Below are 22,322 nucleotides of genomic sequence, written 5' to 3'. Positions count from 1 at the left end.
TACCATGATATCACTCCAGTCACAGAGACCACAATATTTTTGAAAACCTGTTTATTAATTTATGGCACACTTTACATGAAAGCTTTTTTTTTTTTTTAAAGCACAATATCTTTTTGAAACACCTTTTATATATAACAAAAGTATTTCAGTCAAAAATACTGTTAGTGTAGTTTGGTTCTAGTTTACAGGTTGTAAAGCATGTTTTGTTTAGCCTCTTGTGGGTGACAGTACTGTCAGAGATTATTCAAATGGGTTCCATGTCACCACTGTTATTAAGCACTATTTCCATACACTACAAGTGTTTGAACATCAAATGTATTTTTAGATTGCGGTAATGACGATCGTGGTTGCTACTTGTGCTGCGTTGCTCCTTTTTAATACCATTTTGACAAATACAACTGACGAGCGTAACAGATGATTAACAGGCACTTGTCTGTCTGAAATCACTCCATCACACCTTGTTCAGTCTTCTTGCATGGACATTCTTTTTATTCTAAATTTGTGCAAGCTGTTGTCCCACGCCTGATAACAGGATCAGGTTACTACGGTGGATCAAATATGAACGAGCATCTTACTCTGAGGATGTTTTATATTACTATAATGTATTTAATGCAGGTCCGACAAGTACTGAAGTTGTCATGTCAGAGGCAATGCATGATCATAACTGACAATCCCTAAATTGTGGCAACATTGAGTCATTACTGCTTACTAAGTTGGTAATACTCTATCCATAGAAAACGGGATTCCCTATGACTGTATCTCTATTCCCTTCATGAGTTTTTGTTACATAACAGAATTGTTATACATTTTTTTGCATATTAATTAAAGAAAACAAAACAATCAATGTCCTCTTGTCTTTGTGAGAGCTGTGGGGCAAGAGAGGATCAGTTTAATCTTGAACATGGGTTTGTGTATGTCACTAAGATATCCACTGAGGGAGAAACAATAAAACCATTTACCCAAATATAAAAACAATTTAATACTCAACGATAAAACCATATATTTGTAACGGCTGTCTTCCGATCCTCTGACGAGGAGTAGTAAGGATCGGAGGACCAAGGTGCAGCGTGGTAAGTATTCATTATGCCTTTTAATGAAAACGAAACTCGAACAAAACTAACGATAAACAAGAATGACACGAAACAAAACAGTCCTGTCTGGTGACATACACAAAGACAGAAAATAAGCCCCCACGAAACACAGGTGGCAAAAGGCTACCTAAGTATGATTCTCAATCAGAGACAACTAACGACACCTGCCTCTGATTGAGAATCATACCAGGCCAAACGAAAAAACCAACATAGAAAAACGAACATAGATAACCCACCCAACTCACGCCCTGACCATACAAAACAAAGAAATAACAAAAGAACTAAGGTCAGAACGTGACAATATTGAATGAAATGCTTGTGATTGATGTGGTGAACTGGAAATTGCCCTGCAGACCAGGGTTCAAAGTGTATTTTTTCTCTTCTGTCAAATGCATTAGCTGCACTGATTGAGCTTCCCTGGTGCATTATAACCAATAGAATCATCCCAAAAGTACAACCCCACCAATCTGGCACCATTGAAATATAATTTTATAATGTCTGTCTGGCACTCCATATACAAGCTCAACTAAACGCACAAAGTATCTGAAAGAAAACAAATGCCATTTGAATCCAGGTCTGTCCTGTATCAGTTCGACTATTTCCTAAATCCATTTAAACTTTTTTCTGGTTACTACATGATTTCATATGTGTTATTTAATAGTTTTGATGCCTTCACTATTATTCTACAATGTAGAAAATAGTAAAAACAAAAACTTGAATGAGTAGGTGTTCTAAAACTTTTGACCAGTATTGTATGTGTATATACACTGCTCAAAAAAATAAAGGGAACACTTAAACAACACAATGTAACTCCAAGTCAATCACACTTCTGTGAAATCAAACTGTCCACTTAGGAAGCAACACTGATTGACAATAAATTTCACATGCTGTTGTGCAAATGGAATAGACAAAAGGTGGAAATTATAGGCAATTAGCAAGACACCCCCCAAAACAGGAGTGATTCTGCAGGTGGTGACCACAGACCACTTCTCAGTTCCTATGCTTCCTGGCTGATGTTTTGGTCACTTTTGAATGCTGGCGGTGCTCTCACTCTAGTGGTAGCATGAGACGGAGTCTACAACCCACACAAGTGGCTCAGGTAGTGCAGTTCATCCAGGATGGCACATCAATGCGAACTGTGGCAAAAAGGTTTGCTGTGTCTGTCAGCGTAGTGTCCAGAGCATGCAGGCGCTACCAGGAGACAGGCCAGTACATCAGGAGACGTGGAGGAGGCCGTAGGAGGGCAACAACCCAGCAGCAGGACCGCTACCTCCACCTTTGTGCAAGGAGGTGCACTGCCAGCGCCCTGCAAAATGACCTCCAGCAGGCCACAAATGTGCATGTGTCAGCATATGGTCTCACAAGGGCTCTGAGGATCTCATCTCGGTACCTAATGGCAGTCAGGCTACCTCTGGCGAGCACATGGAGGGCTGTGCGGCCCCACAAAGAAATGCCACCCCACACCATGACTGACCCATCGCCAAACCGGTCATGCTGGAGGATGTTGCAGGCAGCAGAACGTTCTCCACGGCGTCTCCAGACTCTGTCACATGTGCTCATGTGCTCAGTGTGAACCTGCTTTCATCTGTGAAGAGCACAGGGCGCCAGTGGCGAATTTGCCAATCTTGGTGTTCTCTGGCAAATGCCAAACGTCCTGCACGGTGTTGGGCTGTAAGCACAACCCCCACCTGTGGACGTCGGGCCGTCATACCACCCTCATGGAGTCTGTTTCTGACCGTTTGAGGAGACACATGCACATTTGTGGCCTGCTGGAGGTCATTTTGCAGGGCGCTGGCAGTGCACCTCCTTGCACAAAGGCGGAGGTAGCGGTCCTGCTGCTGGGTTGTTGCCCTCCTACGGCCTCCTCCACGTCTCCTGATGTACTGGCCTGTCTCCTGGTAGCGCCTCCATGCTCTGGACACTACGCTGACAGACACAGCAAACCTTTTTGCCACAGCTCGCATTGATGTGCCATCCTGGATGAACTGCACTACCTGAGCCACTTGTGTGGGTTGTAGACTCCGTCTCATGCTACCACTAGAGTGAGAGCACCGCCAGCATTCAAAAGTGACCAAAACATCAGCCAGGAAGCATAGGAACTGAGAAGTGGTCTGTGGTCACCACCTGCAGAATCACTCCTTTTTTGGGGGTGTCTTGCTAATTGCCTATAATTTCCACCTTTTGTCTATTCCATTTGCACAACAGCATGTGAAATTTATTGTCAATCAGTGTTGCTTCCTAAGTGGACAGTTTGATTTCACAGAAGTGTGATTGACTTGGAGTTACATTGTGTTGTTTAAGTGTTCCCTTAATTTTTTTGAGCAGTGTATATATATCCATTGATTCTTGAAGAATAACTTATAAATGGCTCATGAGCTCAGTTCAACTGTCACACTCCACGAGAACCTAAAATATAAGCTTGTTTGCCTCCAATGTTTGTAAACATTGTAAATGTAAACAAACACTGTATAGCCTCATATCATGGTTAAAACAATCATTTTTTTATATAATTGATGGTCAGTCCTTGTAACCATAGCTGTCTATTAATCTGAGAGTGTTTACATTTCTCCTTGCCCATCCCTCAGCTTTTTACCAAAACAGAGGCGGGGAAATCGTTTTGTTATTGTTTCATCTGTGGATTTGCCCTTTAAAGAGCTGCATATTATCAAGATATCAAAGTGGACTGAATCTAACCGTTAACCAGGTTGAGGCTATACAGTGTTTGTTTACGATTAATATAGTGTTTATTATTACATTATTTACAAACAATGGAGTAAAAAAATATATTCTGGGTTCATATCAGGTACGACAGTTGAACAAAACTCACGAGGCATTTATGAGTTATATTCTTCAAGAATGAATGGGTATTTATACTTAATTTATTGCCCCTTTAATGCACGTTGGTGAGTTAATTTACACTGTAAAGGGGTTGCTGAGAATTTGACAGTAACTTACAGGCAGCTGTGGAAAGTCAAATTCTGTAATATAAATACAGTATCAAAGCAAGTACTGTGTAATGACAGTACAATACCGTAACATTGATTATTATACTGCTAAAAAAGTGAATACTAGCGTAATCATAATGAATGGTAAAAATGGTTTACTGTAATTACAAGGGATTGGTGCAAGCAGGTTGGCTGCTAGGTAAAGTGTTTACACATTACAGCATATTAATGAATATTTGGTGTCTTATAACACTTGCACTTCTGGGAGCTTCCAAACTGGCAGCGACTACAGGGGAAAACGGAGCAAAAGGACATGGCAAAATGTGCAACCATTTAAGGTTTAAGATTTGCCCCACTCCAATCTGTCCCCTATACATTTTTAATTGATGGGGCACTATAACCACATAGGACTTAAATTGGTACAGAATTCTCACTCACAGGTGCAATATAGCCTCTTACAAAGCACGCCTCAAATATGTTAATAAGCCAGAAACAACAATAACAATTTAGGCAATCCCAATGATACGGTAATGGTACTGTATTCTGTGGGGTGGAATTACAGTACCACTCAAAATAGAGCAATTATTTCCCCGCCCACAACATTTCCCCACAATGGCCCATAATTTACAGTATGCTACAGTAAAATGGAGTATTTTACTGCTGATAATACCCCAAATTACCGTATAAAGTAATTTTGTTACAGTGTACATCTGCTTTGTCTAACAGGTGAGCAGAAGTTCCATGTTATCAGTGAAACCAGGAATACGGTTGAGCTCCAGGACCACCCAGGAGATAACGGATACTGGGAGATCAATGGAAACAGCTGCAAACACTATGGGAATGTTGTCACCAATGGTTACATGGGTGAGTCACGCTTCACGGAAATTCAAAATGAGATGCAACATGTTTTTTTCTTTATGGTTCTGTTAATCATAGTGATTTATTTCATACACCAGATTACTCAACACATTACGTTTCTCTTGTATATACAGTTGGTGTTTCTGAAAATAAAGAAATAAAAGAAAACATTTATAATGATGAGAAAATCTAGAATTTTCCACACATTTACTGGATTTGACCCGAGTGGGTGTGTACACTAAGGCGAGCCCTTACGGAGCTGAGAGGTGGATTCTCATGGTGGACGAGAGTGACCAGAGATATGAGAGAGCATTCATCATCAAGAACAAACATTCTGGAAGGTTATTGGCTGTCCAAAATGGCTGCTTTGTTGGACTAATATGGTACATTGAAGATTGCAAAATGGTACTTAGAATAAGGAGTACATTGAAAACCCCTAAATTATAGTAAAAATAAAAGCCAACTCGTTTTTGTGCGAATATTCTTCTTTAAAAAATTACGGGAGTTCTATTGATGGGAATATTGACAACAGAAATGAATGAATGTATTTTTTTGTTTTTTGCAAATCTAGAATCTTTTCCTCTTGAGGATCTCCGGTTTCCAGTTGATTGGGTGGCTTTCCTCGGTCTGAAAGAAAAAACAATCCCACCCTAGTCAGAAACAAGAACTTATTAAGTACTCAAAGTAATACTACAGTTTCATTAGCTGAGCAATGTCTTAGTGACTGTCATTTTCCCTGACTGAATAAACATCCACTTTGTATGAGGTTGTAAATAACACATCCACTATTGAATCACATCTCAAATCAACAAAAACCTGTGTAGCTATACAGCACAGGATAAAAGTCTTTCCCTACCGCGGTGTCGTCCTCTTTGTACACCTTGATGGTCTTGTCGGCCTCGGCCGTGATCAGCCTGCTCTCCGAGTGGTCGAACATGCAGGCGAAGATCCCCGATTCGCTGTCCAGTGAGCCGGGCTGCACGGCGGCGTGGATACGCTGGAAGTTGTAGCCGGTCCGCCAGTCCCACAGGTGAATGGTGCCGTTGTCAGCTAACGGAGACAATAAAAAGATGGAAGGATTAGCTGTATCTAGATCAAGACATCGGTATAGATAGACAGCAGTGTCTAGGATCTAGCCGTATATAGGATTTCCTATCACTTAGCCATTCAATATATTTGCTTCCAGCCTCTGCAGTTACCACTTCCCTTTCATTTGTTGCCCATCTTTAGTAGTGCGCTTTCGAAGCAACAAAGCCCTTCAGAGTCATTCAATGTACTATGACTAGAAAAAATCTGACCCAATCATCCTGACAGAGGCTCAAAACTGTCTATTTCAATCGCAAGATATTTTTTGTTCAAATTGTTTTTAAACCCATTTTCCTCCCCAATTTCGCTGTATCCAATTGGTAGTTACAGTCTTGTCTCATCGCTGCAACTCCCGTACGGACTCGGGAGAGGCGAAGGTCCTCAAACACAACCCAGCCAAGCCGCACTGCTTCTTGACACAATGCCCACTTAACCCGGAAGCCAGCCGCACCAATGTGTCGGAGGAAACACCGTACACCTGGCGACCGTGTCAGCGTGCACTGCGCCCGGCCCGCCATACGAGTCGCTAGTGCGCGATGGGACAAGGATATCCCTGTTGGAAAAAGTAAAGGACGTTTTCATACCTCCTGATACCAGCACGCCGTCTGAGTTGACCGCCATTGCGTTGATGATGGCGTTGTGTCCAGAGAGGTTCTGGATGAAGTTGCCGTCTGGGAACGTCCACTGCTTGATGTTGTCGGCAGAGCCAGAGGCTAAGGTATACCTGTAACATTCAGCCAACGAATGGTTCAGTGCCATAATACAAAACGCACAACTAAAATGAGCGAGCCTATCAACCCTATCATTAACTACAACTAGATACCAGAAGATGACTAACTTGGGTGCAACATATGCATCATCGTTTACTACGTATGAGGAAGTGACGTACTGTCTGGGATGTAGGGCCAGTGCTCTGACAGACTTCTTGTGATTGGTGAGAGTGGCTCTGGTCTTCCCAGCTATCAGATCCCATAGCCTGATGGTAGAGTCGTGGCTCCCTGGAACGGAAAGAGCCGGGTCGTGTTCAGAAGGTCACACCGTAGCAAAATGTTTTGAAACTAACAATAAAACGCTGCGTTCATATTTGGACAAGTTCAAGTGTTCTATCCTATTTTTTCCCTACTGAACATGACCCAGGAGAAAAGGTCAAAATTCAAAAATCCTGATTTCTCCTCGCGCCAGCTCATAATAGAACGTAACAAGATGATGAGCCATTGATGGTACTTTGGAGTGAGTCAACTAGCCAATATATGAACACAGCAAGGCAAAGCAGTTGTAACATATCCTTGTCCGTACCTGTGATGATCTGCGGTTCGGCAGCCTGGCATCTGACTGTGGCCACTGTGTTGGTGTGTCCGGACAGGGTGTGCACGTTGGCTTTGCTCCTGATATCCCACACCTATAGACGTAGAGGTTACATATTGACCTCCCAATACCCTCCAAAATGTTCCACTAAAACAACATTTTTGAAAGTTAAGACAACTAGTCATTAGCAAGACTTACCCTGGCTGTGGCATCTCGACTGCATGTGACCAGCACGTCGATGGTTGGGTGCAGGTCCAAGTCGTACACGGCGCTGAGGTGGCCGTGGTAGTGCCTGATAACCTAAAAAAATAAATAAAAGTGAGGTAGAGCAGAAATGAGTGGGCGTAACTATACTAAATACTTAACTACATAATAATGGACCAACAGTCCATTGAAACACATCATATAAAGTAAAGCAGAAATGAAAGGGTACTAGTACAATACCTTGTTGTACTCCAGATCCCAGCACTTGACCTGCTTGTCCTCGCCGCAGGAGAACAGGTAGGGGCTCCGGGTGCTCACGGCCACGCCGCGCACCGTGCTGATGTGTCCCGTCAGGGAGAGCTTTAGCTTCCCACTGGCCAGGTCCCAGATCTGTCAGGAGAATGAGAAACAATGGGGATTTGACGTCACGGTCGAACTTATAGCTGACGTATTACGAGATACATGACTAAATGCCACCAGTTGACAGACATTGAATAGATCAAATGGGTGTCCCAAAACCCTTATGATGTCACTTCTTATTATCATATCTACTGTTTCACTGGCTGCACCTTTACAGAGACAATCTACCCATTCTTCAGTCCCTGTAGTGATGATAGTGATAAAAATGTAGAACCAACGTCTCATCATCTCAAATCAAATCAAACAAATTGTATTGGTCACATCCCTCCTGTCAATCACACACACTGATAAAACAAAGGCGTTACTCTTCCTTTAAAGCTGCAAAATGTAACTTTTTGGGGGGGCCGAAAGAATTCACATAGAAATGCTAGTTGTAGATTTCTCATTGAAAGCAAGTAGAAGAAGCGGTATATCTGTTCTATGTGCGCTATTTCTATGCGTTCCATTCTTAAGTTTCATATTTGCGTCTTTTACTTTCAGTTTTGTACACCAGCTTCAAAGCCGCTGTTTAGAAGTTACAGATCTCTCGGTCTCTCTCTGTACTCACCTTAATGGTTCTGTCGCCAGCGCCGGTCACAAACCACTGGTTGCCGGGCTCTACAGCAATGGACCTCACCCAGCCAAGATGACCGCTGATGACCTGGAAGGGATAAAGCAAACCTGTATCAGTTACCACACAAAACAGCGAGCAAGTCAATACACATGAAGTTATCTTAAAATGCATAGGCCTCACGAAGATATTCTATGATTATTGTAGTACGTTCGAAGGACTAGGGACAGTTCCTTACAAAACATCCAAGCTTTTTGTAAGTGTGCCACGTGCATTTGATAAAGTGTGTGGACTGTAGAGGAAGTAAGTGTATTCAGAAGCCCTTGACATGACAAAACGACGTCCTTTACCCGAAACAGCTTCCATGGAGCGTGCCACTGGGGCTTGGGCATAGTAGGGGCTTTTCTGGCAACGAGGGACGAGTTTTTGGTGCCGCCTCCTTCCAAAAGAGACTAGAAAGAAGACAGAAAAGTATTATTATTGATAGTGGTAGCCTTATATCATACAAGACTGAATGGAATGTTGGTGCAGAAATGCATGCGAAGTGTTAGCAGACGCAAAAAAAAGGTGTGTAGCACTAATGATACGTATCAGAGAGCGTTACCCCACCATAGCGTGTGAGTGAGGAGCAGGAGACCTCTCTGCCCCCCCTGCGTGTCTGTGAATGTCCCCGACACCGGCTGCAGTGCGACTGGCGTCCAGCCTGCAATTACACACACACACAAAAAATGGTTGCTGGATGGTCTCAAAGTGCACTCTAAGATAGGCAACCCCGATTGTAGTCCCGTGTTGCTTGGATACAATAACACTTTGTTCATGTCTCTAACATCTGGGGTCCGTACAGGAGGTTGTGGTGCTACGGAATTGTGGGGAAGTACTGCGTCAAACAGAGTGTCTGATGTGGACTTTTGAATTCCGTTTGCTCTGGTGTCTTCTCACTTCGACACATCTACCGTGCATCATCTGAAGGAAGTACCTGGCTTGTGATGGCGGCAGGGCAAGAGCCATGGCTTGAACTCCCCCCTTACTGGGGTTCCTATGTATCTGAGTGTCTGCCGTCAGAGCCAGCCCTGTGGACGACAATACACAGCGTTATAAAAGTCACGTAACACCCCCGAGGACACAATATGAATGAATGTGGTTTTACATGCAACAGTAGCATTGCATAGGGTTAGACCAGAGGGAGGGTTCTCCAAGTCTGGTCCTGGAGTGATACTGGGCGTGCAGGATTTTGTTCCGGCCCATCATTTAACACACCAGATTCAAAACAGCATGATTTTCAGCCATGATTCGCTGAAATCAGGTGTGTTAGGATAGGGCTGGAACGAAAGCCTGCACCCCCAGTACCTCTCCAGGACCAGAGTAAGGGAACCCTGGGTAAGACTGTTGTAATTACCAGGTCCTGAGGGATATGCGTGGGTCCCAGTGATCAAGTACTCTGGATCATCACCTGGAAGACCAGAGGGTTATAAATGAGAAATACTTGGAGGTTTTGCTCTCATTCGTTGCCCATGAAATCAATAATGATTTGTCAATGATTGACGTTGAAGTGATGGCATTCTTACCAGGTTGGAGAGAGTTCTGATTACCATGCATGTTGGAGCCCAGTGGTCTGTCCTTGCCCTCTTTCAGAACAGGCATGTGTAGAACGGCACTGTAGTCTGCCCTTAGCTTCGCTGCCATCTTCACCTTGTGACTATGAAGGGAAACGCTAGTTAACTCAATTGAACATATCAGAGCATGAAAGTAGGGGTGGGCGATATGGCCTAAAAATCATATCTTGATCTTTTCAAATGTATAGGTGATTCACAATATATATACACAGTACCAGCCAAAAGTCTGGACACACCTACTCATTCAAGGGTTTTTCTTTATTTTATACTAGTTTCTACATTGTAGAATAATAGTGAAGACATCTTAACTATGATATAACACATATGGAATCATGTAGTAGCCAAGAAACTGCTAAACAAGTCAAAATATATTTCATATTTTAGATTCTTCAAAGTAGCCACGCTTTGCCTTGATGACAGCTTTGCACACTCTTGGCATTCTCTCAACCAGCTTTACCTAGAACGATTTTCCAACAGTCTTGAAGGAATTCCCACATATGCTGAGCACTTGTTGGCTGCTTTTCCTTCACTCTGCGGTCCAACTAATCCCAAACCATCTCAATTGGGTTAAGGTCAGGTGATTGTGGAGGCCAGGTCATCTGACGCTACACTCCATCACTCTCCTTCTTGGTCAAATAGCCCTTACACAGCCTGGAGGTGAATTATTTATTGAGTTATTGTCCTGTTGAAAAACAAATGATAGTCCCACTAAACCAAAACCAGATGGGATATCGCTGTAGAATGCTGTGGTAGTCATGCTGGTCAAGTGTACCTTGAATTCTAAATATTCACCAACAGTGTCACCAGCAAAGCACCATCACACCTCCTCCTTTATGCTTCACGGTGGGAACTACACATGCGGAGATCAAAAATCTCAAATTTGGACTCATCAGACCAAAGGACAGATTTCCACTGGTCTAATGTCCATTGCTCGTGTTTCTTTGTCCAAGCAAGTCTTCTTCTTATTGGTGTCCTTTAGTAGTGGTTTATTTGCAGCAAATCGACCATGAAGGCCTGATTCACTCAAACTCCCCTGAACAGTTGATGTTGAGATGTGTCTGTTACTTGAACTCTGTGTAGCATTTATTTGGGCTGCAATGTCTGAGGCTTGTAACTCTAATGAACTTACCCTCTGCAGCAGAGGTAACTCTGGGTGTTCCTTTCCTGTGGCGGTCCTCATTAGAAACAGTTTCATCATAGTGCTTGATGGTTTTTGCGAATGCACTTGAAGAAATGTTCAAAGTTCTTGACATTTTCCGGATTGACTGACCATGTCTTAAAGTAATGATGGACTGTCATTTTTCTTTGCTTATTTGAGCTGTTCTTGACCTAATATGGACTTTAACCAAATAGGGCTATCTTTTGTATACCACCCCTACCTTGTCACAACACAACTGATTGGCTCAAACGCATTAAGGAAAGAAATTCCACAAATTAACTTTTAACAAGGTACCTGTTAATTGAAATGCATTCCAGATGACTACCTCATGAAGCTGGTTGAGAGAATGCCAAGAGTGTGAAAAGCTGTCATTAAGGCAAAGGTTGGCTACTTTGAAGAATCTCAAATCTTTTGGTTACTACATGATTCCATATGTGTTATTTCATAGATTTGAAAATAGTAAACATAAAGAAAAACCCTTGAACGTGTGTCCAAACTTTTGACTGGCACTGTATACATTTTTAAAAAGCTTTGTCGTACAATTAAAGGTAAAATGTGTCGGCCAATCAGCTCCTATGTTGTTCAATGAGACGTGTCATTCCATAATGGCTGTGTGGCTACTGCTATCTAGCATGATGAAAACGTCAGTTTACTTAAAAACGAGTTGTTCAATCTTCTGCTCCCAAGTGGGGCAGCGGTCTAAGGCACTGCATCTCAGTGCTAGAGGCACCACTACAGACCCTAGTTCGATTCCAGGCTGTATCACAGCCGGCCATGACTGGGAGTCCCGTAGGGCGGTGCACAATTGGCCCAGCATGGTTCGGGTTAAGCCGGGGTAGGCCGTCATTGTAAATAAGAATTTGTTCTTAACTGACTTTCCTAGTTAAATAAAGGTTAAATAAAAAATGTAACATTGTGTAACTCACACACGTAGTACACTGACACCCCAACACACACATACTTGTTTTCACTAACTCCCCTATGAGCACACAGTGGACTCTACCTACACACTCCAACACATACATACACCCACACACAAGTAACAGGCACACACATGCATACTGAACCACACACTTTCACACTCACCACTTACACTGCTGCTACTGTCTTATCTATCCTTTCGCCTAGTCCCTACCTATATGTACATAGATCTCAACCACCTTGTATCCCTGCACATTCTACTCTGTACTGGTACTCCCTGTATATAGCCATGTTATTTTTACTCGTTATTGTTATTCACTGTGTATTTATTCCTCGTGTTACTATTTCTATTTAATATTTATATCTTTAATTCTGCATTTTTGGAAAAGACCTGTAAATAAGACCTGTAAGTAAGCATTTCACTACACGTGTTGTTTACGAAGCATGTGACAAATAACACTATTTTATTGGATGATGGGACAATTCGGGGTAGAACGAATTTCTCATCCCTGGGTGGAGGTAGGTTTTCCAAGATGCGCTGGCTCCCGGTATCTCAATATAAACATAAAGCCTGTCCGACCCCTGCGCAGCTGTAAGCAAGTGTAGGGTCGGAAACTTATGTCTATCCTGGACCCACCGCTTATCTTTATCTCACACAGAAACGAGTAGCTAGATGGGAGAACAAAGACAGCATATTGTTTTACAAAACACGAGTACCTTGTTTCATCCAAGGAGACTGGTTTGGCATGGTCAGCTACAAACATATCATGAGTTCTCTTGAGGGACCTGAACACGAGCGTGTGCACAGAGTGCTTTTGCACATCCTGAAAAATAAAATGAAATGGACGGAAACATTACTTTCGACAACAGCAATATTTGTCATTGCTAGTTACCTACTGTAGCTACATAATCATGATGCATGCTAGCTTGCCAAGTATATCTCAACTCCACGATACCACATCCACAGGATTTTACTTGGGCTAGATGTGTATATATAAAGTTGATCCGACTAATATTAATTTCACAAATGGAATTATTTTACGTGCGCTTCAAATAGGCTAGGCATAATTTAACGTTGCTAGCTATCATGCTAACGTTAGGTAGTGGCGCGTCAGCTACACCTATTGTTATTTCAGCTTTACTGACATAAAGAAGCACACACCTCAGTCATTTCTGACGTTATTTAGCCAGATACCTTGACGATCTGTAAAAAAAAAACTTTTGATAAAAACAGGTGTAGAAATTTAGCTAGGTCCAGCTTTCTAAACAAACGCAGATGCTGTTCCGATGCACCGGATGTAAACAATACGGTTCAACGTGTTCATTTCCGGGTCAAATTTGTTTTTCTCCCCCTGACGATGAGCGCCACTCCATGGCCACATCTAGTAACATTTACGATACAAGTATTTGATGAATTCTGCAGCGCTGCTTAAGCCTACATAACAATTCAGGCCTTATTTTCAAGATACATTTTAAGCCTTAATCACATGTAAAGCCCAGGCCCGTTGTTTTGTTGTTGCTTTCAGACACTTCAAATTGTCTATTTGGATTTCATCCTGACTTCAAATCAAATCAAATGTTATTGCTCACATACACGTGATTAGCAGATGTTATTGCGCTTCTAGCTCCAACAGTGCAGCAATATCTAAGAAGTAATATCTAGCAAATTACTCAACATATACTCAATACACACAAATCTAAGTAGGAATGAATTAAGACTATATACTGTACAGTATATGGACGAGCGATGTCAGAGCGGAACAGACTAAGATACAGTAGAATGGTATAGAATACAGTATATACATATGAGATGAGTAATGCCAGATATGTAAACATTATTAAGTGAATGAGATACCGTAGAATAGTATAGAAAACAGCATAAACATCAGATGAGTAATGCCAGATATGTAAACATTAAGTGGCTAACATACATTAGAATAGTATAGAATACAGTATATACATATGAGATGAGTAATGCAAGATATGTAAACATTATTGACTAAGATACCGTAGAATAGTATAGAATACAGCATATACATATGAGATGAGTAATGCCAGATATGTAAACATTATTGACTAAGATACCGTAGAATAGTATAGAATACAGTATATACATATGAGATGAGTAATGCCAGATATGTAAACATTATTAAAGTGAATAGTGTTCCAATCCTTAAAGTGGACAGTGATTTCTAGTCCGTGCCTATAGGCAGCAGCCTCTAATGTGCTAGTGATGGCTGTTTCACAGTCTGATGGCCTTGAGATAGAAGCTGTTTTTCAGCCTCTCGGTGCCAGCTTTGATGCACCTGTACTGACCTCGCCTTCTGGATGATAGCGGGGTGAACAGGCAGTGGCTCGGGTGGTTGATCTTTTTGGCCTTCCTGTGACATCGTGTGCTGTATGTTCTGAATACGTCAACACTGCCTTTTGAAAACCTCTGGAAACTATTGTACTTGGACAATGTTTGCCAAGGAAAGTACATTGATTAATATGTGTCTAACACTCTCAATTCTAAATTACCCCCATTCAAGACCCACCTCTGCATTTGGCAATTTTCAATGTGTATTTCAAATCAAATCAAATGTCATTGGTACAATACACATATTTCGCAGATGTTATTGTGGGTGTAGCGAAATGCTTGTGTTCTTAGCTCCAACAGTGCAGTATTATCTATCAATTCACAACAATACACACACATCTAAAAGTAAAAGAATGGAATTAAGAAAATATAAATATTAGATTGAGCAATGTCGGAGTGGCGTTCGCTAAAATACAGTAGAATAGAATACAATATATAAATATGAGATGAGTAAAGCAGTATGTAAACATTATTAAAGTAACTAGTGTTCCATTATTAAAGTGGCCAGGGATTCCAAGTCTATGTATAGGGCAGCAGCCTCTAAGGTGCAGGGTTGCATAACCGGGTGGAAGCCGGCTAGTGATGGCTATTTAACAGTCTGATGACCTTGAGATAGAAGCTGTTTTTCAGTCTCTCGGTCCCAGCTTTGATGCACCTGTACTTACCTCGCCTTCTGAATGATAGCGGGGTGAACAGGCCATGGCTCGGGTGGTTGTTGTCCTTCTTGTGACATCAGGTGCTGTATGTGTCCTGGAGGGCAGGTAGTATTTCGATCACAATCAAGAACCAAACAGAAATCTCTAAATCTCTACTGTAGATTCTAGCATATTTGTGTTATTTCCCTGCAGTCCAATGCTTCGAAAACATGATTAAGCATATTGCAGCTAACATATTTGACTCAATATGAGTAACAAGTATGAAATGTCTGTCAGAGACGTGGACTTCTATTCAACCAACATCGATACTACTATCCAAAAGTGTTCCCTAATCCCATTTATCTCCTGGATGGAAAAGTGATTGTAAATTGATGACAATTGCAGAAGTACGTTATGAAATACATTAATTTACTAATTTTGGCTTTTGGTTGACTCCATAAAAATGCTGATAGGAAAATGCAATGCATGTTGGGTAATATTGACATAAAGTGTGTTCACATAGGGGACCTGTGCAATGTACAAACAAAGACAAATAAACACCCACACATAGCCTACTTACCAGTCAGCAGAAACCCACCCACCCACACACACCCACACACACACACACACACACATAAGCAAACATGCACACACCCACCCGTACACAAGGCCTTTCTGAGATCCCTATGATTAGACAGGAGAAAGAGAGAGAGCCTCAGAGTCTTTTTGGTCATAGTGTCATATCTACCGAATTACATCCACATATGGTGTTATCAAGACAAATAACATTTGTCTTGATAATGCCACGCACCAATGGGACAACAACAGTATAGGTTCTAATTCCTGTACTGTTGGTGTTGTAGGAAAGAAAAGATTGACTGAGACGTATGTTCAGGTAGGTATTTATTTTGTAATAGAACAGCATAAAGGACATAACAGGATTTTTAATAGTTTCACTCTGTTTCAGAACGTTTTGTCCATACTGAACATGACCCTGGATTTGGTGGGCAAAACACACATACCCTCTTTAATACGGTAAATTCCTACTTAACATTCCTACCTAATAGCGTTAGTTTGTTTCCCCGTTGACACATCCTCTCAGAATTCAACCCAGGACATTTGAATATTGGTTCAAAGAACTTCCAATAGATGATTTCCAAGAACTTCTGATTAGCAGAATAATGAAAATAGCAGTGAATCAAAATAGCTTCTAAAAATCGTTGAACGAATTGATTGAGTTTGGTCCTCCCAGCACAGTGCCTTCCATTTAAAAGCCTCTCAATGCCACCACCAACTTCCAAGGTTATTTAATTTATCATCCGATGCCTATGGGCAATTCATCATATACTGCGTGTTCGATTTCTAAATTAAATGTATATCATATAAATGTGGGTATCATTTATCCTATTTAGCACAATTACAAGTGGTAGCAGGAATGGATATCAGGGAAAGTACAATAAAGAAATTGGCATGGTCTTTTAAATGCTAACCGAGGTGATTCGGTACCTTGGCCTGAGACCTGAAGACTTGCGTTATGTCCCTGAGGTATTGGCTTTTAGCTTAGAGGGCTTACACAGTTTTATGGCTTTCAGACCACCCAGGTTCAAACCCTGTCTTAGATCATGTAGTCGGGGCAGGGGTATCTAAAACCAGCACAAAATACATCTTACATGTAGAAAAATACAACCTTTATTCATTGGTTAAACCAACCAGATCGAATAAATCTCACTAGACAGTAGATAAAGTTTGTTCTAACATGGTGCTAAATAGAAGAAGTCCAACCAATCTTCCAAGGTCCAACAACAGCGATTTGATCATAGACAATATTTTAGGCAAGAGGGCAAAAAATGAAATTGATCGAACCAATAAAAAAAAGTTACAAAACAGAGGGCCATTTTCCCAGACACAGATTTGGCCTAAAGTTAGTCCTGGACTACATGTTTAATAGAGATTCTCCATGTGCTTTTTAGGACTTGGCTTAATCTGTGCCCGGCAAAATTCAAGGAAGTTCTAGCTTCCTTGAACTTTCCCGGACACAGTATGTGTTTTAGTTGTCTCCCAGGCCTCCAAACTGTTTGACCCCTCCGGCCTGCTGTCCGTCTCCCGCCGCGATCCTGTTGGTGGGGATGATCATCATGGTAGTCTCCTTCATGGAGTACCAGCGGCTGTGCCACGTGGCCCAGATGATGCCATTGTCGTAGCCTGACTCGCCGGCATCCTTCTCCGTGTACTTCCCACCTAGGGATGGAAAGATGGAAAGACAGAAGTGTCAATGAAAAGTTTGTTACAAGTAAGAAAATCACAGTGTTGGGCCTACTCCTAAATGTGGCCTTCTTGGAAAGGTAACAGTAAAAATGTCAGAGAACCCCCAAAACTGACATTGGTATAGGTTGGTAGTGACTTGCATAAATGTATAACTGCAGTATGGTTCATGTTACTTGGAGAGTAGTATTCTTTAAAAGAAAAACAGAAAAACACAAGAACGTGCATGTGTCTGTGTGTGAGAGTGCGTACGTGTCTGTGTACGTGTGTGTCCTTACCCGGGTAGTATTTCCCGTTGAGGTGGGCGGCGTGGCATCGGTTCATCCACCAACCGGAGCCGTCCTGCTTGGCACAGTTACCCTGGAACTTGTCGTTGTCCTTGTCGCTGGTACTAAACTGCATGCCATTGTGAGACGTGTAGAACTTGTCGCTGGGGTCATCTCCGAAGTCAAAGCCGTCGAACGCGTCGCCCGCGTCACCGCCGAAGTAGTAAGCGTAGGTCAGGCGGTACATGTCGACTTCCGGCCCCACTTTGAACGCGGCGTAGTCGGCATGCCTAAAGAAAGAAAAGAAATACATTCCATTTTTTACGCGTGTGGTTTTATTGAATAAATAAGATAAGAAAAGCAGGAGCGGCGCAGGTCAGAAAGGCATTTGAACCCATGTCTACTGTGGTGTGTGTACCGGGGTCCGCTGCACAAAGCACTAGACCACACAGGCCACAAAGTATTCATTTAAAATGCAGCATACTAGCCTGACGGCTTGGGTCATGGCCTCCAAAACCAGTGACATGAAGTAGAATACGTTGTTTGCTTTGATTGTGGAGGTCAGTTCTTTCAGCTATGTAACTTGGCACCAGAAAATCTATTCCACAAACTAAAGTCCAGAGGTTTGAGATGTGTGGAAAAACATGCTATTTTGAAGTTAGACACCTCACCAAAGAAAAGGCTTACCGCTGCTTATTTCCACAATTCCTCATATAAAATAGCACTAAATGGCACTCAATTTTTCAGCACTAAATATATTAAAGGGGCGAATCCTAACTTACACTTAAGTCGAATTTCAACTTAGTCTCTTATTGACATGAATGACTAAGTGAAAATTTGACTTGCTGAAATATTTCATTCATTTAGTGCAGACAATTGCACAAGTAAATGTGTCATATAGGCAAGACCAATGATGCCAAGCCCACGTACCTTTGAGGGGGAATTGATAATAGCAAAATCTGGTATTTATAGCATTTCTATAGCGTGAAACCTAGACACCACAGAATTAGATTGGTAAGCAATGATGCGTCAAGTTGGTTGCAATGATGTCATTATAACGTCCTTACAACGGGTTGCAGTGACATCACTAGAACCAGTTTTACCTGCTGGGATAAGACTTTGAGCTGTTCCCACTGCATTTTGAACACCATTTTCTATTCAGGAGGGGGGAATGTGGGCCCTAAGTGTTCACTAGTAGTAGCCTTAGTAGAGAATTTAGTAGTACGTACTTCTTGTTGCCCAGCCAGTCGGTGAGCTCGATCCTCAACACGTATGGGATGGAGGACTGGGTGGAGAGCAGGTGCATCTTCTCATTGCCCAGCCAGAACTCGGTGGTGTCATCTGGGCTCAGGTAGCCGAAGCCCTCCTTATACTGGATCCAGTCCTTGTTGAAGTCCACGTTGCCATTGCGTCTCTGTGGAGATATATGTTGGACGGTGGTTATGGTAATGATACAATATGTGGTTCCAATCGGGTTTGGGTCAATACCATTTCACTTTAGTCAATCCGGGAACTGAAATCCCAATTGGAATCTTTACTATCTGAAATAACTGAAATGGAATTGCCCCCAACCCTGGTTCCAACTTCCAATGTCTCAGTGGGTTGGAGCCTGGTGGGTTTGGAGGTTTGAATCACTGCATGGGCCAACCATGACGAATATACTACGTGTCACTTGCAAGGGAAGAACACACGTACCCGCTGCAGGACGGTGAAGCCGCGGCCGAAGCTGTCGATCTCGCAGTACACCAGGAACTGCTCCTTAGCCTTCAGTGGCTTCACGTAGTACAGACCGCTGGTTTTGGCACCCTTGTTGGCAATATCCTGGCAATCTAATACGGGGAAAAACGACATGCCATGACCATGTTGTTACGTGTTAATAACAAAGATTACTGTTCCCATAAGGCATTGCGCTATGGACAATGTTTTTGTAGTGTTTATAGCCTGTTCCTGGACTACAGATGGAAATGAGCTCTGGCTCTATTACCTTGCTGATTATGTTCTTATGATCTTGAGCATTGTTGATTTATTGTCCCTTGTCCCTGGTAAAGATCCACTCTGTGGTATTTATTAACAGCCGTCTTTGATCATTTCAATGAAATTAAAGCTACAGTATACCTATTTATGGAAGAATCCCTTATAAATGCCAATAAATGATGTAAACTAATTCATTCAACTAATCTAAAGTGCATCCATATAACTGGATTGAGACAAATCGTCTCAGCCTCTATTGATTGATGCCATTGATTCGCTTCTGACTGAACAAGCAACAAGGGCAAATGATGGGTACGTAGAGCGAATTCTCCGGGAGCAGGATTGAGCAACCCATCTGATGAAATACCTTTCCCTGTAAGGGGTTTGATTTCCACAGTATCCTTGCAGGGATCTTGGCATTTCTGATCCAGCTGAATGGACATCTGTTTGAGGTCTAACATCCTCTTCTTATTGGATTCCAGCATCCCCTGGAGTTGACTGAGCAGAAGAGGGGAACAGAATGATAATGTTTCTCAGGTGATTTGGATATAAACTTAGATTGCGGTTTATATCGTAGGTCGGCGGGTGTATGATTTGAGGATCAATGTGTTTGAAGTACACAGCATTTGACACATGTACCCTTACTTAGTCCTGGTATTTCCAATCTTAGCAGGTAATTCGTCCCCAGCAGGGAATGATTGTTTGTAATGATGTCATTGAATGGTTTCAACCAGCTTAAGCCGCTGAGAGACATACAAGCATCGGGGTCAATTCCAACTGAATCCCAATCAATTCCAGAAGGGAATTGCTCTACTAAGGAGAAGTTCCGAGTCCAATTGTAAGTGAATTGAGACCAAATTAGATTCTGATGTAAAAAAAAAAAAAAATGGTTTAAAAGAAGGACTTACTATATTTGCTCCTCCTGGGAGACGATGGTCTTCTCAAAGCGCAGGACATCATCCAGTATGCTCGCTGACCTTTTGTAGTGGACGTCTGCGGAACAATCACAACACCTGCTTCAGTTACAGTAACCTACATGAATTACCAGAGTCTATAGTTCTTTTAAAATTAGCCTAACTCCTGGGTGTCTTCAGTAGGGCAAACTGTAGAAAGTTCAGACACTCCCTCCCAGATTCACTCTGTTTCAAAATGTGTTCTCCCTATTGAACACAACCCTGATGAAGGTTACAGACAAACTGTTTGTGAAGTGATGTAAAATAAATCGCATAGCAATGAAAAGCGGAGTGTGCCACGTTGATGTATTCCTTTAACGTTTCGACTTTTCTGCCACTGACTTCTCCCACTTCTTAGCACCACATCTAATAGTGTTGATTTGTCTTTTGCGTCAGCTAGTTTAACACAGTCAAGTAACCCAAGATACAGAGAAGTCAATTACCTCCGCCAGACTTCTGATGTTGCGTTGCTGAATCCTTCATATAGGTGACTTTCTCCGTGGCCCCCGTGGTAAGGTTGGTTATTCTATCCAGGATATCCTCCATTTCATTAAGGTCCTTGTCCACCACTGGCTTGTACCTGTTGAGGTAGTCAGCCACGCCACATGTCGTTGGGCAGTACTTGCCCTACAACAGGCACAGAACACAGATGCTTACATTTGAACACTCTGCGAGAGATGCGTCTGTGTCGCAAATGACACCCTATTCCCTTTATAGTGCACTGCCTTTTGACCAGGGCCCATTGATCTTTGGTCAAAAGTAGAGCACTTTATATGGAATAGAGTGCCATTGGGGACACATATTTACAATATATTGTTATATTGTGACAGTGGATGTGTGAGTATTGGAAAACGTCATTGGATTCAAAGAAACTAGAAAATGTTTAATTACGTGTGTTCTTGAAGAGGCACCAACTAAATTGGTTGTAATACCCCAGAATTAACTACATATCATATGCGTGCGAGGAATATAATTTAGCAACAAATCCATCTAAATAACAATGTTAGTAAGTATACAGTACAAAGAGGATGAAATAGTAAGACGGGGAATTTCGTCCTGTACACACGCCGCTTAACGAGTTGAGTAGAGTACATAGGTGCGTCCATCTACAATCATACTTACAAATCCGTCCCTTGGTGTGCAGTCCTCGGAATAGTCTCCCCTCGTTTGCTGTGGAACAGAAGCAAAACAGCGCAGCCTGTTATCTTAGTAGATGCTACTGTGTCTCTTGTTGTCGCAGAACCCTGTTGATGAGAACATGTTCAATTCAAACAGGCTCATTGAAATGTGACACTTACCGCAGAGGAGAGGGAGAATAGCAGAAGAACGCCTGCGGCTGTGGACAAAAGTGAAGGAGCCATGTTGCTAGCCTTTGGTACACCAGTTGTGGTGTCGTCCAGTTGGAGAATGAAGAGCCTCTGGCCCCTGATGGTATATTTATCCGATCAAGGTCCTCCTTTTCGTAGCAGATAAGGGGTCCGCGTGTAAACAGAACCGGGTCATCCAACTCACGTCCTAGTAGATGACTCAATGTTGGGACAACGTTATGACTCAAATGTCCTACTACTTCTCATTTCCCAGATGTGACAGGGATTGATTAACATGTTTGGTGTGGTTTCTTCCGTGGCTTTGTGATCAGAGGGAAAGTCGTGGGCAGCAGGCTCGCGTGATGACCTTCGTTGGGGTCAAAACAACACTGGGTCAATCATGCCATATCATTACCT

The 22,322-nt window shown here is 42.2% G+C and overlaps 2 protein-coding genes across 2 annotated transcripts; both read right to left on the bottom strand.

The window, feature by feature from the left end:
* Positions 1 to 4,957: 4,957 nt before the first annotated feature.
* LOC120052875 (pleiotropic regulator 1-like) lies at positions 4,958 to 13,454 on the bottom strand. The gene is made up of 15 exons (XM_039000068.1): positions 13,315 to 13,454; positions 12,870 to 12,976; positions 10,025 to 10,155; positions 9,856 to 9,909; positions 9,436 to 9,529; positions 9,069 to 9,162; positions 8,810 to 8,911; positions 8,457 to 8,549; positions 7,730 to 7,879; positions 7,484 to 7,585; positions 7,277 to 7,379; positions 6,870 to 6,978; positions 6,565 to 6,704; positions 5,751 to 5,944; positions 4,958 to 5,521 (listed from the first exon to the last, which is right to left on the bottom strand). Exons 1-15 carry the CDS (start codon positions 13,321 to 13,323, stop codon positions 5,462 to 5,464), a joined length of 1,542 nt encoding a protein of 513 aa, XP_038855996.1. The 5' UTR covers positions 13,324 to 13,454; the 3' UTR covers positions 4,958 to 5,461.
* Positions 13,455 to 16,036: 2,582 nt separating this feature from the next.
* LOC120052874 (fibrinogen gamma chain-like) lies at positions 16,037 to 22,033 on the bottom strand. The gene is made up of 9 exons (XM_039000067.1): positions 21,897 to 22,033; positions 21,721 to 21,768; positions 21,042 to 21,225; positions 20,554 to 20,638; positions 20,013 to 20,143; positions 19,370 to 19,503; positions 18,904 to 19,088; positions 17,687 to 17,964; positions 16,037 to 17,384 (listed from the first exon to the last, which is right to left on the bottom strand). The coding sequence occupies exons 1-9, from the start codon at positions 21,957 to 21,959 to the stop codon at positions 17,194 to 17,196; spliced, it is 1,299 nt and encodes a 432-aa protein (XP_038855995.1). The 5' UTR covers positions 21,960 to 22,033; the 3' UTR covers positions 16,037 to 17,193.
* Between the last annotated feature and the right edge of the window lie 289 nt (positions 22,034 to 22,322).

Source organism: Salvelinus namaycush, chromosome 8 (genome assembly GCF_016432855.1).
Source record: "Salvelinus namaycush isolate Seneca chromosome 8, SaNama_1.0, whole genome shotgun sequence".
Classification (NCBI taxonomy): domain Eukaryota; kingdom Metazoa; phylum Chordata; class Actinopteri; order Salmoniformes; family Salmonidae; genus Salvelinus; species Salvelinus namaycush.
Note: the sequence above shows the minus strand (reverse complement) of the source record. Positions and strands in the feature narration are given on the sequence as shown.